Source organism: Scleropages formosus, chromosome 25, assembly GCF_900964775.1.
Source record: "Scleropages formosus chromosome 25, fSclFor1.1, whole genome shotgun sequence".
NCBI classification, from domain to species: domain Eukaryota; kingdom Metazoa; phylum Chordata; class Actinopteri; order Osteoglossiformes; family Osteoglossidae; genus Scleropages; species Scleropages formosus.
This window is the reverse complement of record NC_041830.1, coordinates 14415271-14429030: the sequence shown is the minus strand read 5'-3', so window position 1 is coordinate 14429030 and position 13760 is coordinate 14415271. Positions and strand designations below refer to the sequence as shown.

At 47.8% G+C, this 13760-nt stretch overlaps 1 protein-coding gene across 1 annotated transcript; it reads right to left on the bottom strand.

Annotated features, from left to right (window-relative positions):
* Positions 1-7523: 7523 nt before the first annotated feature.
* LOC108921551 (thromboxane A2 receptor-like) lies at positions 7524-13739 on the bottom strand. The gene is made up of 3 exons (XM_018731045.2): positions 12046-13739; positions 10443-11292; positions 7524-8113 (listed from the first exon to the last, which is right to left on the bottom strand). Exons 2-3 carry the CDS (start codon positions 11238-11240, stop codon positions 7835-7837), a joined length of 1077 nt encoding a protein of 358 aa, XP_018586561.2. The 5' UTR covers positions 11241-11292; positions 12046-13739; the 3' UTR covers positions 7524-7834.
* Positions 13740-13760: the final 21 nt, after the last annotated feature.

Below are 13760 nucleotides of genomic sequence, written 5' to 3'. Positions count from 1 at the left end.
TGACTTGATGGAACAGCAGTGCCCTCTACAGGACAGCAGGGGAGTTACAGGGTTACGCAAAGGCTGCACCTACACTGCAGTGCAGCTTGAGCACATTTCAACATTTGGGCTCCTTTCACAGCTCAAGCCTCTCGGCAAACCGCGCTCTTTAAGTCTCTGCCACCGAAAATAACACCGAGGCGTGGGTGTCCTTCACAAGAGTCATGCATGATGTGCAGATCGAAGAAAAAGCGCAGCGCTTGTGGGTGGCGGATCGGGGCCCGAGCTGGAGGTGGATGCGATTCGAACCTCAGGCTCAGGCCCTCGGGATGAACCCTTCCCTACCGAAGAGGGCTCATCTCAGAGCTGCGGTACTGCTTTGTGCTCAGGAAGTGGCCACCCACCTCTGACATGATGGCCCCAGACCCTGCTCTCCCGTCACAGGATGGTCTCACGTCACCAGGGGTCCCTTCCAGTAATCAGCTGGTGAAGTCGAGCCAGACCGCGTTTGGAGGTCCACCTCTGCCAAGAACAGTCACCCCCCTCCCCTCTAACCCCCGAAAGGAGGCAGATGTTCCCATGACCTATAGGCCCAAATGTGGACTTTTCTGTCTTGGGACTCTCAGAATTTAGGGAAACGTCCATATGGCAAAGAGCTGAAGGCTGAGGGACCAACACTAGGCTGAGCGAAGAAGAGCCCCACATTACTAATAGTTAACGCACCCAAAGTGGTGTAGAAAATAACTGGTAGCTAACGGTGGAGAAGGTCCAGACCTCAGTTTGACCAATTCATCGCACAAATAAGTATGACTAATACACAGTGTATGTAACACTGCGAGTTGCCTTGGATACAGGTGTCAGGGAAATACTAGTTAATGATAAATTGCCTACATGTCAAAGGAAACTAAGACATCACTCTGTTAAAAGGGACCTCCGAGTGTTGAAATGGGCTGTATGATGTATGCCGTCTGCTCGCAGTTTCTAAGAATGACCGTTTGATGTATGCTGTATGTCCGCACTTCCCAAGAATGACCGTTTAAAGGCAAGCCAAAGGTCAGAGGTAATGGGCTGGTACGCATCATCAGTTAACAGCTCGGCTAATGGAGGAGTGACCTAACGTTCCTTCAGAATGACGCCCAAACCAGTCATGGTCTCATTCCAGGGCTGGTCTGTGACATTCGGTCTGGGCAAACATTGTACTGCAGTACTTTCTCTGCTTTGACCATGTTTGTACTGCTGGTGTTCACGTTGAGAAACAGTGCCGCCGTGTGGCCGCATGGCGAAATAGCAGGTCGGTGTTTATAAACCATTACACTGTATATGGACTGCTTTTTCTCACATCCAGGCTTGCTCTTCAAATAAACATAAAAAAATACATACATACATACATACACACACACACACACACACACACACACACTTTCTGAACCGCTTGTCCCATTTGGGGTCGCGGGGAGCCAGAGCCTACCCGGTAACACAGGGCGTAAGGCCGGAGGGGGAGGGGACACACCCAGGACAGGGCGCCAGTCTGTCGCAAGGCACCCCAAGCGGGACTCGAACCCCAGACCCACCGGAGAGCAGGACCCGGTCCAACCCACTGCGCCACCGCGCCCCGTAATAAAAAAATAAAAAAAAGATCGTTACAAATGAGCTGTTAGACGCACACAAACAGTAAATGATTTTGCGGGTCTAATGGAGGCCACTTGATGGCAGGGAGAGGACTTGCTGGGCCTGACTGGGGAGAAGGAAGGAAGAGGAGAGTAGATAGTGTGTTCTCTAATCCCTGCAGGACCTGTTGGGCACAGAGACAGGAAGCTCTTAGCTGTTCAAACTGTTCGATTGCACTAGATTGCCTCCCTGACCTATCTGGCCATCTAGATCAGTAACTGCATCCTCCTTTTTAATTGATGCCCATAGCGGAAGTGCGTCCCCCCCCTTCCTACGGTACACCCTGTTACCTCCGCATCGGGAACCGGAGTCTCACATTTCAGGACAGCGGCGAACATGGCATGTCGAGAGACATTTTTAACCAGGCGGAGAGGGGGAGGACTTTCACTCAGCACTACTGATACACGCACCACCCCTACGGAAACAACGAACTCAAAAAATAACTAAAATGATGAGGTGCAATAATAATGTGCAGAAAAAAACATTATTTATAATGCTGCGACAGTGATCTTATGCTTGTTAGAGCTGTCACCTTGCAGCTTGAAGGTTGTTGGTTTGAATCTCGCTGGTCACTGTAGTACCCTTGACCAAAGCACTTAACCTGAACTGACACAATATAAATCACCCAGCTCTACGAATGACTCAATTCATAAAACTTTTTTTAGTCCAGTGGGGAAATTTTGCCTGGTATTGCATAAATGGGTAAATCATTGCAATTTGCCTCTGTAAAAATTTTAAGAGTAAGAAAAAAAGGGGTAAAATAAATAAATTAAAAAAAAAAAAAGTATATTTGTTTATTATTATTATTATTTGTATATTATTTGTATTTTTTTGTATATTATTATGTATATATATATTTACAGTATATAATTATAAATAACTAATGTTACCTTAAATAAGGTGCATTACCTTTTGCACCTTTTGTCCTGTGAAATGGAGAAATGGTTTGGATGGGCTCCTTGCAGCATGTTTCCGATCTCCTTCAAACGAGTCGCTGATGCTGATGATCAATAGCAGGACGCTGTAATTGAAGTCGCCTGTGAGCCCGTTTGACGTAGATGGGGAAACTCCGCAGGGTGGCATCAGCTCAGCCCAGTGCAACGCGATCCAGTCGCGGCCCGATCAACCGGCTGGGCCCTACGGGACGCGCCCAGCAGCCGAGGTCTGACGCAGTTTCTTCAGCATCCCGGGGGGACGCAGCGTGACCTGCCCTGCAAGTCATTAGCTCTGGCATGCCACGTTCCCTCGAACCCAAGGGCCCACGCATGACGTGTCATTTAGACCAGCAAAAAAGTGAACCCCGGCACAGGACCTGGGATACCCTTCTGCCTCCACCTCCATATTTCTTGGGGTGACTCACCTTGGGAACCAACTGCAGGGTACAGCGGCACCACCTTATAAACACCATTACATTTATAGTACCCATTTCATACAGCCAGGTCATTTTTACTGTATCGGTTAAGAGTAAAGGCTTTGATGAAGGATATTAAAGGAGGAGGTGAGATTCGAACCTGCGACCTCTGAGTCCAGAGACAGCGACTCTAACCACTGCGCCCCCTGCTGTTTTATAAATGCAATCTGATTAGCTGGATGGCAGGAAAGAGCACACAAAAAAAATAGCAATGGGAGACCTCATTAATTCAACTCACTTCCACAATGTTTACAGCTCTTGTCTGGTATTTCCAGTGTTGATCAATAACAAGATGAGAAAAGTTGCATGTTGACCAGATTAGCATTTTTTAATTTTAATTCGCTTTATTTTAAATTACTTTTTACTGTATCGCTCATCAGGGGGTGCGATGGCGCAGTGGGTTGGACCACGGTCCTGCTTTCCGGTGGGTCTGGGGTTCGAGTCCTGCTTGGGGTGCCTTGCGACGGACTGGCGTCCCGTCCTGGGTGTGTCCCCTCCCCCTCTGGCCTTACGCCCTGTGTTACCGGGTAGGCTCCGGTTCCCTGTGACCCCGTATGGAACAAGCGGTTCTGCAAGTGTGTGTGTGTGTGTGTGTATCTCATAATCTCCAAAATAAAGGCCGTTAGCTCAGCAAATGTAAAAAAGTTTTTAAAAAGTATCTTTCTGAGTTATCGAGGCTGTATGTGAGATTTTTCCAGCGCCGAACCCACAAACAGAACGAGCAGTATCTGTATTGTGATGCTTTTACTCGTTGTGACCGGCAGTACAAATGATTTTGGATTCTCGAACGATATGATTCACAAAGTGATTTCTAGACCCAGCTATTTGTAAGATGACGAGCTGTTGTGTTTTCCTGCTCTAATTACGGTCCTGAGGGAGCTGGAGAAGCACAATTCGGGACACAGACCTTCGTCTCCCGCAACACGCTGGACAAATACGGCGGAGAGCAGCGAGTTTGGAGCACGTGGCCTGGTGGGATGCGAACAAATCCTCCCTGGGGCCGATTTATCCTCTTCGTTCAGCCGTGAGAGGAGACAGAACTCCCCGTCCCTGTGCTGCTGCCTCCATGAGCCATATAAGGACTTTCTATGGAATGTGCGCTTTTGGATGGCGAGTCCTCTCACACCCCTCTGACACCTTCTCCTGGAGCTCAGCGAGCCGCCGTTACGAGAAGCCCATTTCTCATATGTTCCCGAACCCGGCGAGAAACATTCCTTTCAGTTGTCCGCTCCCAGCCGGTTGAAACGCTGCAGATAAGGGAGAGTGACGGCGCAAGTGGCGAAACGTGTCTGCGGCACAAGTGCGGAGGAGGGCGACTGAAGGAGGGGAAGGCCGCCAGGCTCATCTCATGACCTCGTGTTTATCTCGGCGCGCTCATCTCTCATCTGGCCTGCAGCCTGTCTCTGAGGAGCTCTTTTCATATTCTTAGCGGAGAAGAAAGGGATTGAGAAGAGCGTATCGTCATCGGGGCTGCCTGGGGGTTGCGGATATGCCGACCGCGGGGGTCTCGGTTCGACCTCACGGCAAGGCGCAGCCCTCGACCGGTGTCCCTAGGACTGTTGGGGCTGTCAGGAGACCCTCTCACCTCCATGCTTCCTCCCAGCTGCCACTTACTTTTCACGAATCTGTGCGTGCGAGCGCTCAATCTCACGATCTAGTCCATTCCCGGCACGTCCACAAGTGGTCCTCCATTTCCGACTGGGTTCCGTTCCGACGACCTTGTCGTAAGTCGCAAACCCCCTTTATACCGTATTATATGAGCCACAAGGATACGTCAATTGTGAACAAGAACAAACACTAATTGCATAATTCATTTAACATTAATAATTTCACACATTATTCATGTTACATTCATACTAATATAAAATAACAACGAAAGTACAGTTCTGTAATTATATGAAATAAGTACAGTTAATTAATGAACACTGTAGTTAATACTGTACAATATTCATTAATGATAATGAACACTCACTTTCTCGTTTGTAAGCCGTTCTAAATAAAAAGTAAGTTGGAGGGAATCACAAACAAACAGTTCTGTAAACAAGAGAGTCCCTGACACCCAGTCATTGACTGAGACCCAAACAATAACAAATACTGGGACAGCTGAAGTTGTCGTACAGGAGATGGAGCAGTCGGCGTTAGATCTGATGTTGGGACTCAAATAAAATATAATAAGGACGATGGGATGGCCGTTGTGCGTACGGGGTGTTGCAAGTCACACATCGTAGGTGAAGGAGCAACTCGGCTGAAATAAATTGGCAACGTTGAGCATGATTCTGACCACTGATCTCTTTACTGATACAAATAAATTTTATGAGCAGTTCCATGCAATTTTATAAGGGCGTAGGTAATAGCATCTTTCTCTCTACTTCTTATTGAGCACTTTACAGCGAGAGCCCCTACATAACCCCAATAATCTTAATAGACAATCTCTTCTGACTCTAGAGCCGATTTTCAACAATTTTTATGACATGATACACAGTGTGGGTTTTAGGGGCCAGTCAGTTTGCCTCGTGAAAACTTCAAGGGAGCCACCAATTGCTGTGATTTATTGGTGCAGTTCTGCTGTGGACTCAGATCGAGAGCCATTCAGTCACTAGGGCTGATCCCTTAACACCTTTGCCGCTCGCTCTTGGATCACAAGCTGAAAACTGGCATTTACCTGGTGCGAAAGCAGGTGGGGAGGGGTCTATGGATTCTCTTCAATGGCTTTCTTCTTACAGTACAGCTAATATACTTTCTGGAATTCATCTTCAGATAGTTGGTTGAGATCAGCATAGACTTGGTGAAGATCTCCAACTGTGTGAACAGCAAAGTGGCCCCACACAATCACACTGCCGCCACCACTTGGGAGACTGGGAAGCACACAGATACAACTTATGTGCTCACCCTCTCTGAATCTTACAAATACTCAGAAGCTGGCCACATATTTCAGAGTTTTCTCATGTCATGTGTCCACAAGACTGACTTGCACTCTCAGACATCCAGTTTTTGGGTTTTCTGTGGCCCAGACAAGTCTGGTTTCCAGAAGGTGAACTCAAACTTTTGACTGGCAATGTACATTAGTCTTAAAACACAAGAGTCTTGTTTGTTACGTCCAACAACACGAGTAAGCCATGTGTGGTGCTCTAGGCATGCTGGGTATCTACTGTACTCCTCTGCTGCAACGTGACTTGGGAGTGAAGCTGCCGCAGTGGACGATGCATCAAAGGAAAAATGACTATTATCATGCAAGTACAAAAAAAACCCATCTCAGGGATGTGGAACTGTGAATCATATCTTTCTAGATTTCCCAAAATAAACAAACTAAAGTGGGCTTCAGAGAAAACTACAGGAAGTTTCACAGAAGCTGCATATGTGTTGTACATTAAAGGTTCAAACGGAAAGCTGGAGTTTGCTGGACGATGGCCTCGAATCCCAGAAAAGGACAAAAAAGTCAACGCTCTGCCTGCTGCTCACCAGATCTTTCATCGGTTTTCATCTGTGTTTGTTCCGTGGTTTCTCGAACGATGAATTTTTACACAATGTGTTCTGCGTGTTTAAAATTACACACTGAATTTAGAGCAAAGTTCTTTCTTTTATTGTTAAACTCCCAGGCAAATCACGCCATGTATTATATGTCAAAACTGATATCGAAGCTATTTTTGAGAGATCTCAAAGCCCACGCTGATCGCTGAAGGCAGTTTGAATAAACTTGGAGATCCGAGTGGAAGTATGCTCTTTTTTTTTGGAAGTTGGATCTGTCTGAACACGGAGCGTCACAGGAAGTAACGCTTCTCTTCAAAGGGTCTGTCGGCTGCGTTTGTCCAATTTCAGCTGCTTTGTGTTCCAGGTCTCCTTCTCTTCAGGCTCATGGGCCAAAATCCATCTCCTTTCCAGAAAAGAGGGGTTGCGAATGCACTGTCATCCGGGAAGTCCAGTCATCACTGTGGTGCAGTCCCGGGGTTCTCTGGCCGGCAGGGGAGCCGGGGGTGGAGGTACTGGGTGGGCGGCGCTGAGGCTATGGAGATCGGCGCCGGCAGCTCTGGAATGCACGCAACACGCGTCACGCAGAACATCTGCCTCTGATCCACCGATCCGTTGACAGACGATGCAGCCCGCTTCCAACGGCGCAGCTCCGGCACCCCGCTGCGCAGCCCACGCAAGCCTCGGGTACAACAGCCAAAAAAGCTCTCATCACCAGGTCCAGACATGTCTTCGTGTCCAATAACGGCACGGAAGATACTGCGGATCTCCGGTGTACTGCTCCAGTACAGCACAAATGTCTCAGCATCTCACGCCATTAAATACTGCCCCGATTGGCCATTTCTCAGCTGCTCAGCAGGTGCTTTTATTGAAGGTGGTGGACGCAACTTAACGGGGGGGGGGGGGGGCGTGGTGGCGCGGTGGGTTCAGCCGGGGTCCGCTGTGTGGCGGGTCTGGGGTTCGAGTCTTGCTTGCAACGGACCGGCATCCCGTCCTGGGTGTGTCCCCTCCCCTCCTGCCTTGCGCCCTGTGTTGCCGGGTAACGCTCCGGCTCGGCGCGACCGCACTCGGGACAAGAGGAATGGATGGACGCAACTTAGATATCATGCATTTATACTGTGTTTATAGTCCAGCAGCTGGACGCCGCATGGCGCGTCAATGTAAAACATTTAGTCACAAGCGTAGCTGCTCCAGGCGACTAACTGGTGCTCCACCAGCTGCCGTCGGACTGTTTCCCCAGACCTGCTGGGCGTGTACTGTACACACAGACATGAAGAAATGCTGAATATTTCAGTAGGATGGGTCGAAGCCCTACAGAAGCGTAGTCTTGACCTGAGCCTTCACAAGGGATGACCTAATGGCTTCACTCCTGAGGGTGGGCCCAGAGGTGCGGATAAGGGTGGGGTACAAGCTAACGGTGGAAGCTCGGGTCCAGCGACCCCCTGGGCAGAGTCGCTTGAGCACCGCCTGCCGGATGAGGATGTAGACCCAGGGGTCCAGGATCTGGTTAAATGTGGCGAAGCGAAGCCAGAGCAGCAGCGGAAGGACCTGGGGGTCTTTCCCCGACAGGGCGGTTTTTGCGATGTACACCTGGGGGGTGAGGTGGGGTGGGGTGGGGTGGGAGGAGGAATACGGTCAGCTTTCAAACAGACTGGACTCACACAGGCATATAGTGTATATTGCATTATATACAAGCATACACACACACACACACACACACACACACACACACAGGTGAACTAGTTAGACACACTTTTAAGAATACACAGCGCACTTGTGTATCAGACCAGCACGTCAAGCAAAAAACACATAAACATTTGGATTTGTTTACTCGTCCAGTTTCGCAATATTGTTCACATGAAAATAACTTTCTCTGAAAGCAAGTGGAATTTTAACATCATGATATTACTGTGGCTTTCTGGGAGAAGGGGGGGCGGGGGGAGGGGGGGCTTATGACCAGGGACCTTGAAGGGAGCTTTGTGTGTCACAGTAATTCTCCACATTCTGGACGCTGACTAAGGCACTCATATCACGATTGGTTGAAATTAATCACCGCTTTATTTACTGATGTTTGACGTAAGCTGAACGACACTGTTAAAAAGTCCATCAAATGTACCTCTCTGTGTGACTGATGCAACAATGCACCTAAACTAAATCATGAGTAAATGACATGCTTAAAACAACTTGAACCTTTAACAGTAGACAAATTATATGAATGTATTATGTAAAACTTTTTTCCTGTGTGATTTGATTTTCATGATTGCTGACCAGGGATTTCTAGATATACATAAAAACAATTTTCCATATTCGTAATAGAGTTCCGTTATACACACAGCTCTTCTTTTGCAAGCATTGTTATTTATAAGCAAATCCAATACCTACCGCAAAATTTAAACAATGAGCTATCGACTCATGAGAAAGGCCTTACAAGAGCAGAATTTTTGGAAACTTCAAGCACCTCACAGGGAGAAGAGAAATATGGGACTTAAGTCTGGAATTAAAGATGTCTAGAATAATTCCTATATACTGGCATTAGTTTTGAATTTCCTCTGTGTTCAAAAAAAGACAATTTTTGTGACGTGTGAACATTTTGTGGTGCGGTAATATACATTTTTTTCTCCTTTTAATGGTAATTAAGGTTTTGCTTTATGAGAATTCACTTCGTGGGCAGATTTTCAGGAATGAAATGCATGCATGCGAGTGGAGTCTAATTTTCCTTATTATTCTTGGCTTCTTTAGCGACTTAAAATTATGTACCCATTTATAGGAGAGTAATTTTGACTGTACCAATTCTCGGTGTGCACCAAGGGTACTACAGATGGTTTAGGGATTCAAAGCCAAGTCCTTCCGTTGCAAGGTGACAGGACTAGCCACTACGCCACCTGCTGGCCCTCTGCAACCAGAAAACAAATGATCAGCCTGGCAAAATGACTGGAACAGCACTTGGTTCTGGAGAACCTCAGTTTAAAAAAAGAAACCCGTTAACACTGCGGCGACGTTGTCCTAAAAACAGCAGCAGAAAATCACAACCAGCCTACAAAAACAAACTCCTCCATCTAAGTGTTTGTCCTGTGTTAAGACTCTGAGCCGCGGGGAACAACGGCCTCCTTGTTTGATTGTAAAGGTCTGTCTGCCCGCGGGGTGCGTGAGATTGCTGGAGCGGACGTGCAGGCGCAAACATCGGGGCTCGGGGTTCGATCAAACTCACAGCAGTGAGACGGATGGAAAACGAGAGGAGTGCCAACAAAGGGCCGCTACCTCACCCCGGCTCACAGCAAAGAGCCCAAACAGTGGATCTGAGCCGCAAATCACCCTTTTCAAACACATTCCACACTTCATACTTCTTCTACACTGCTCCTCTGAAAAGCTAGGGATGTTAGAAAATATTGTGCGTCTGGCACCAGTGTCCTAACAACGTGTCAGATTTTGGGCAGGACCAAATAAATATTGTCATTAGTACGCAATGGTGTTATACACAAATACTGGGAGGACAAATTGGGTTGGCTGGGACGTGTCCCCCTCGTCCTCATTACCACACCGATGTTCTGCACACGTGTCTCTGCTGGACTCTGTAAAAGCGGTTTCTCTCTGAATGACTATGAAAACTGCTCCTGGCGTGAATTTACATGTAAACGGGAATCTACATGTAAAAATGTTACCGAAACTTAATACAAATTGCTCAGCAAATACTACAAATACACAGAGACATGATCAGGTAGCCAAACCAGGAAAACTGATATCATCTGCAAGATCGTGATAGTATAACTGCTTTCAGAGGTTACTGTTTATTCTGAGACTCAAACTAAAAGACTCAGACTAACACGTTTGGGCATCAACACTTTGGACATCACGGACTTGAACACGCATACTGAAAAATGGTTACAAGGGACAAAAGGAAAGCAAAGCAGAACTCACTCACCAATAGGGGGCACCAGCAAATGGAGGCGATGGCCATGATCAAGATGAGCTGCACCATCATCTCCACCTCGTGGTTGCGCTGGCGGCGTGCGGAGTCTGGGCCGCAACACACCCTCAGTAGGGTCACCACGCTGACCGTGTTCAGCACGAAGGAGAGGATCAGCGACAGCAGCCCCACCAGGGAGAAGATCAAGCAGAAGAACATGTCAAGGGACTGGGAGCTGATGTTCAGGAAGCACCAGGAACCAGGCATCTGCAGGTGGTAGCTGCCCAGTCCTGCCACGGGCAGGAGGCTGATGGAGCCAGCGAACACCCACACCAGGAGCACTGTGAACATAGCTCGACTCTTGGACATGTGGGTGGAGTGCGCGAAGGGCCGGTTGATGCCCACGAAGCGCTCGACGGCCATCGTGGCTCCCAAGAGCAGGGGACACAGGCCGTAGAAGACCATGGACATGCCCATGAAGTTGCAGAAGTGGCACCGAGGGTCCAGCTCGGCCCAGTTGAAGTGCGTGACGTGGAAGGAGATTACGATGGAGCCGGTCACCAGGAGACCCATGAAGTCTGTCACCACCAAGCTGGTGAGGAAGATGAGGAAGGAAGATCGGGAGCGGCTGTGGGTCCTCTGGTAGGCGCGGATCAGAACCAGGAGGGCTATGAGGTTGGAGCTGAGCCCCAGGCCGGTGAAAGTGGTGGAGAAATATTCAGAGGCGATGGTGAGGTTGAGCTGGAAAGGCGGATGGTTGATGGAGAAGCAAGCGCCCATCGACCGGTTGTGGTGAGACGTTGACCCAACCATGGTGTTGGAAGAAGGATTCCTACAAATTAAGAGTCTCCCATCATCAGGCACCCTGGGAAGAAACATTTCACAAGTTTAACGGTTCAGTCAACTATTCTAAATCATCTAATGAGGCTAAAACAAGACCTACACATATACTACTGCCAAAGCACAACTTTACATCACTATTCATAACTACCCTGATAACTCAATCCATTTTCCTGCAGGTGAACTCTGTTTATTCACGAGGTCTGACATTAACGACGGTCGTTGAAGAAGTCAAAATATGGTAGGAGTGCTGAGGAATTTCCAGCATAGTGGTATCAGTGGAAAAACATCTCGGTGACACAGTTCCAAAGTTATGTGTTCATCGAAGATCATCTCAGTCATATTTACAAAAGTTATTCTTAAGACCGCGAGCGCCTCTAATCACAAGTGCGATACTTTCATTCCCAGATACACCAACAGCTGCCACACTTTCACTTCTCTCGTCTTTGAGGAGCATTAGCAAAATCTTAACTGTAAACAAAATTATAACATTTCCTTTGTTTGCCTGAACATGTAATCATTTTTTCATGGAGCTCTTCTTGATCACAAACAGCGATGTGGGTGGAAATTAATTTCCCCACAGTTGCACGATGCACAGTTTCTTTCTCACAAAGCAGAGATTGGCTGATGGTAATCAGTTCTGGGATATAAAATGCAGTAACTTCATGAACAGCTAATCTGCAGATATCAACGATCCCTTAACATTATCTTTAGGAGAAAAAAAAAAAAAAACTTGGTAAAGTGAGTGTCATGTTCCAGCTAAGCAAGTTAAAGTTACCTTGAAATGCACCACCAATCTTGCTGCTGCCCCAGGCTGAAGAAAAGGTCTAATGAAGACTCTGCTGTGGTTCCAATTGTCCTCCAACTCCCACACACCCAGATGGTGCCTCAGTTCCTCCACTCGTGTCACAGGGATGTTCCCCTGAATCCCAGCCTCTTGCGCTTGCCTGTTGTCCATGATCTGTGGGTGGGCTCTGAAGGGGAACGTGGGTCACCTTGGCTGGGGAAGGGTCCCAAACAGGGAGCGGAACCCACCATGACCAGCAGAAGTCTCTGCTCGCGATGGCACTGTGACCAAACCACATCTGACTTTACCGTTCCTTTTTGGCCACTTCTCCCCCTTTTCCTTTCATTTATTTATTTATTTCCCGGACCTTCCTGCTGTTTATTTCCTCCCAATGATCCGTTCTGGTTACATAAACATTTAGATTAAATCCTTATGCAAAACAGTTGTGTGCTAATGACCAATGGAAAAGCGGCGTGGCCCCAGAGGGCGGGACCTGAAGCAACCCAGCTTGTCAGCTGATCTCCGCTCTGTTCACCCGAAGAGGCCCAGAAAAGCAGGCATTTAGCTTGCTCTTTGATGTCAGTTCCCTCAGCAGGTGATCGTCTTGAAGGATTTGTATTAGCATTCGTGCGAAAACACGACTTCACACAACAACGCGGTCAAATGTTGCTGTAGCACAGGATAACCGTGTATGAAAACGACTGCTATTGTCGGGGGTGCGCACGGCAGTCAGGTTTTGATTTAGATCTCATAGCCACGCTGTCATCACACTGGTGTCACTCATCGCTCGAGCCAGAAGAGCAACAACTGGATTCTCTATGTGTTTCCGAGAAATGCCAATGATGGCACTTTTGCTTTCTCTGCGTTGATGGCGCGGTCCTCCGGGTGAGGACAGCACTGAACGCAGGCGGCGGCCTGAAAAATGGGCGGAGCCCGCACGCACCACATGTCACAGACCGTATTTTCCAAGTCCCTTCACAATGTTGTCCAGACAGTCGACGTTGAGGATGAACGGGGCGAATCCTCAGAGTCCATCCCTTATTTCCTTCTCTAGCTGGTGCTTCCCCTCAAATTCACATCCCGTGTGACCTGTTCATACAGCTGGATATTTCTATTGAATTAGTACTTTGATCAAGGGAACTACAGCAGGAGTGGGGCTTGAACCAACAACCTTCCGGCGTCAACACCACCGTCGTCTCCCTGAGTAAACCTCCATAGTCCCAGTCATGTCTCGCACACATTACAGAAGCTGATGGCTCCCCAGGAGCAGAAGGAGCCAAGCATAGTTTCCATACTCCTTCCTGAGATGGAAACAGATAAGATCACAGTGTTTTGGGCTGGATGTTGTCTTAAGGAAATCGGTGAAGTTCCGCAAACAAATTAAACGCGTCGGACTGGACTGATGACGCCCTGCACAGCAAAGCTCACAGAAGCTCATATTTTCACCCAAATTTTAATCCACTGATTCACTAAGAAATTAAATTTTTTTTTAGCAGTGCTTCAGCTGGAAATGGTGCAATATATTTCTTAAAAGTGGAATTTTCCAGAGAGAAACCTGAAGAGGACAAGAGTGCCAAGCGAGAGCGTGAACGTGTCAGAAAAAAACTACTGTTTTAATTAAGAATGGTAATTTATGAGAGTAATAATAGGCTCCAGACCCCCACAACCCTGACCAGGACAATCAGATAATGAAAATGGATGGAAGG

Bases quoted from the DNA above. Each gene is read 5' to 3' on its own strand.
- LOC108921551 (XM_018731045.2), bottom strand. From the start codon at position 11,240: ATGGTTGGGTCAACGTCTCACCACAACCGGTCGATGGGCGCTTGCTTC. The intron at 8,114-10,442 runs GTGAGTGAGTTC...CTCACCCCCCAG, and splicing joins TTTGCTGGTGCCCCCTATTG to GTGTACATCGCAAAAACCGC.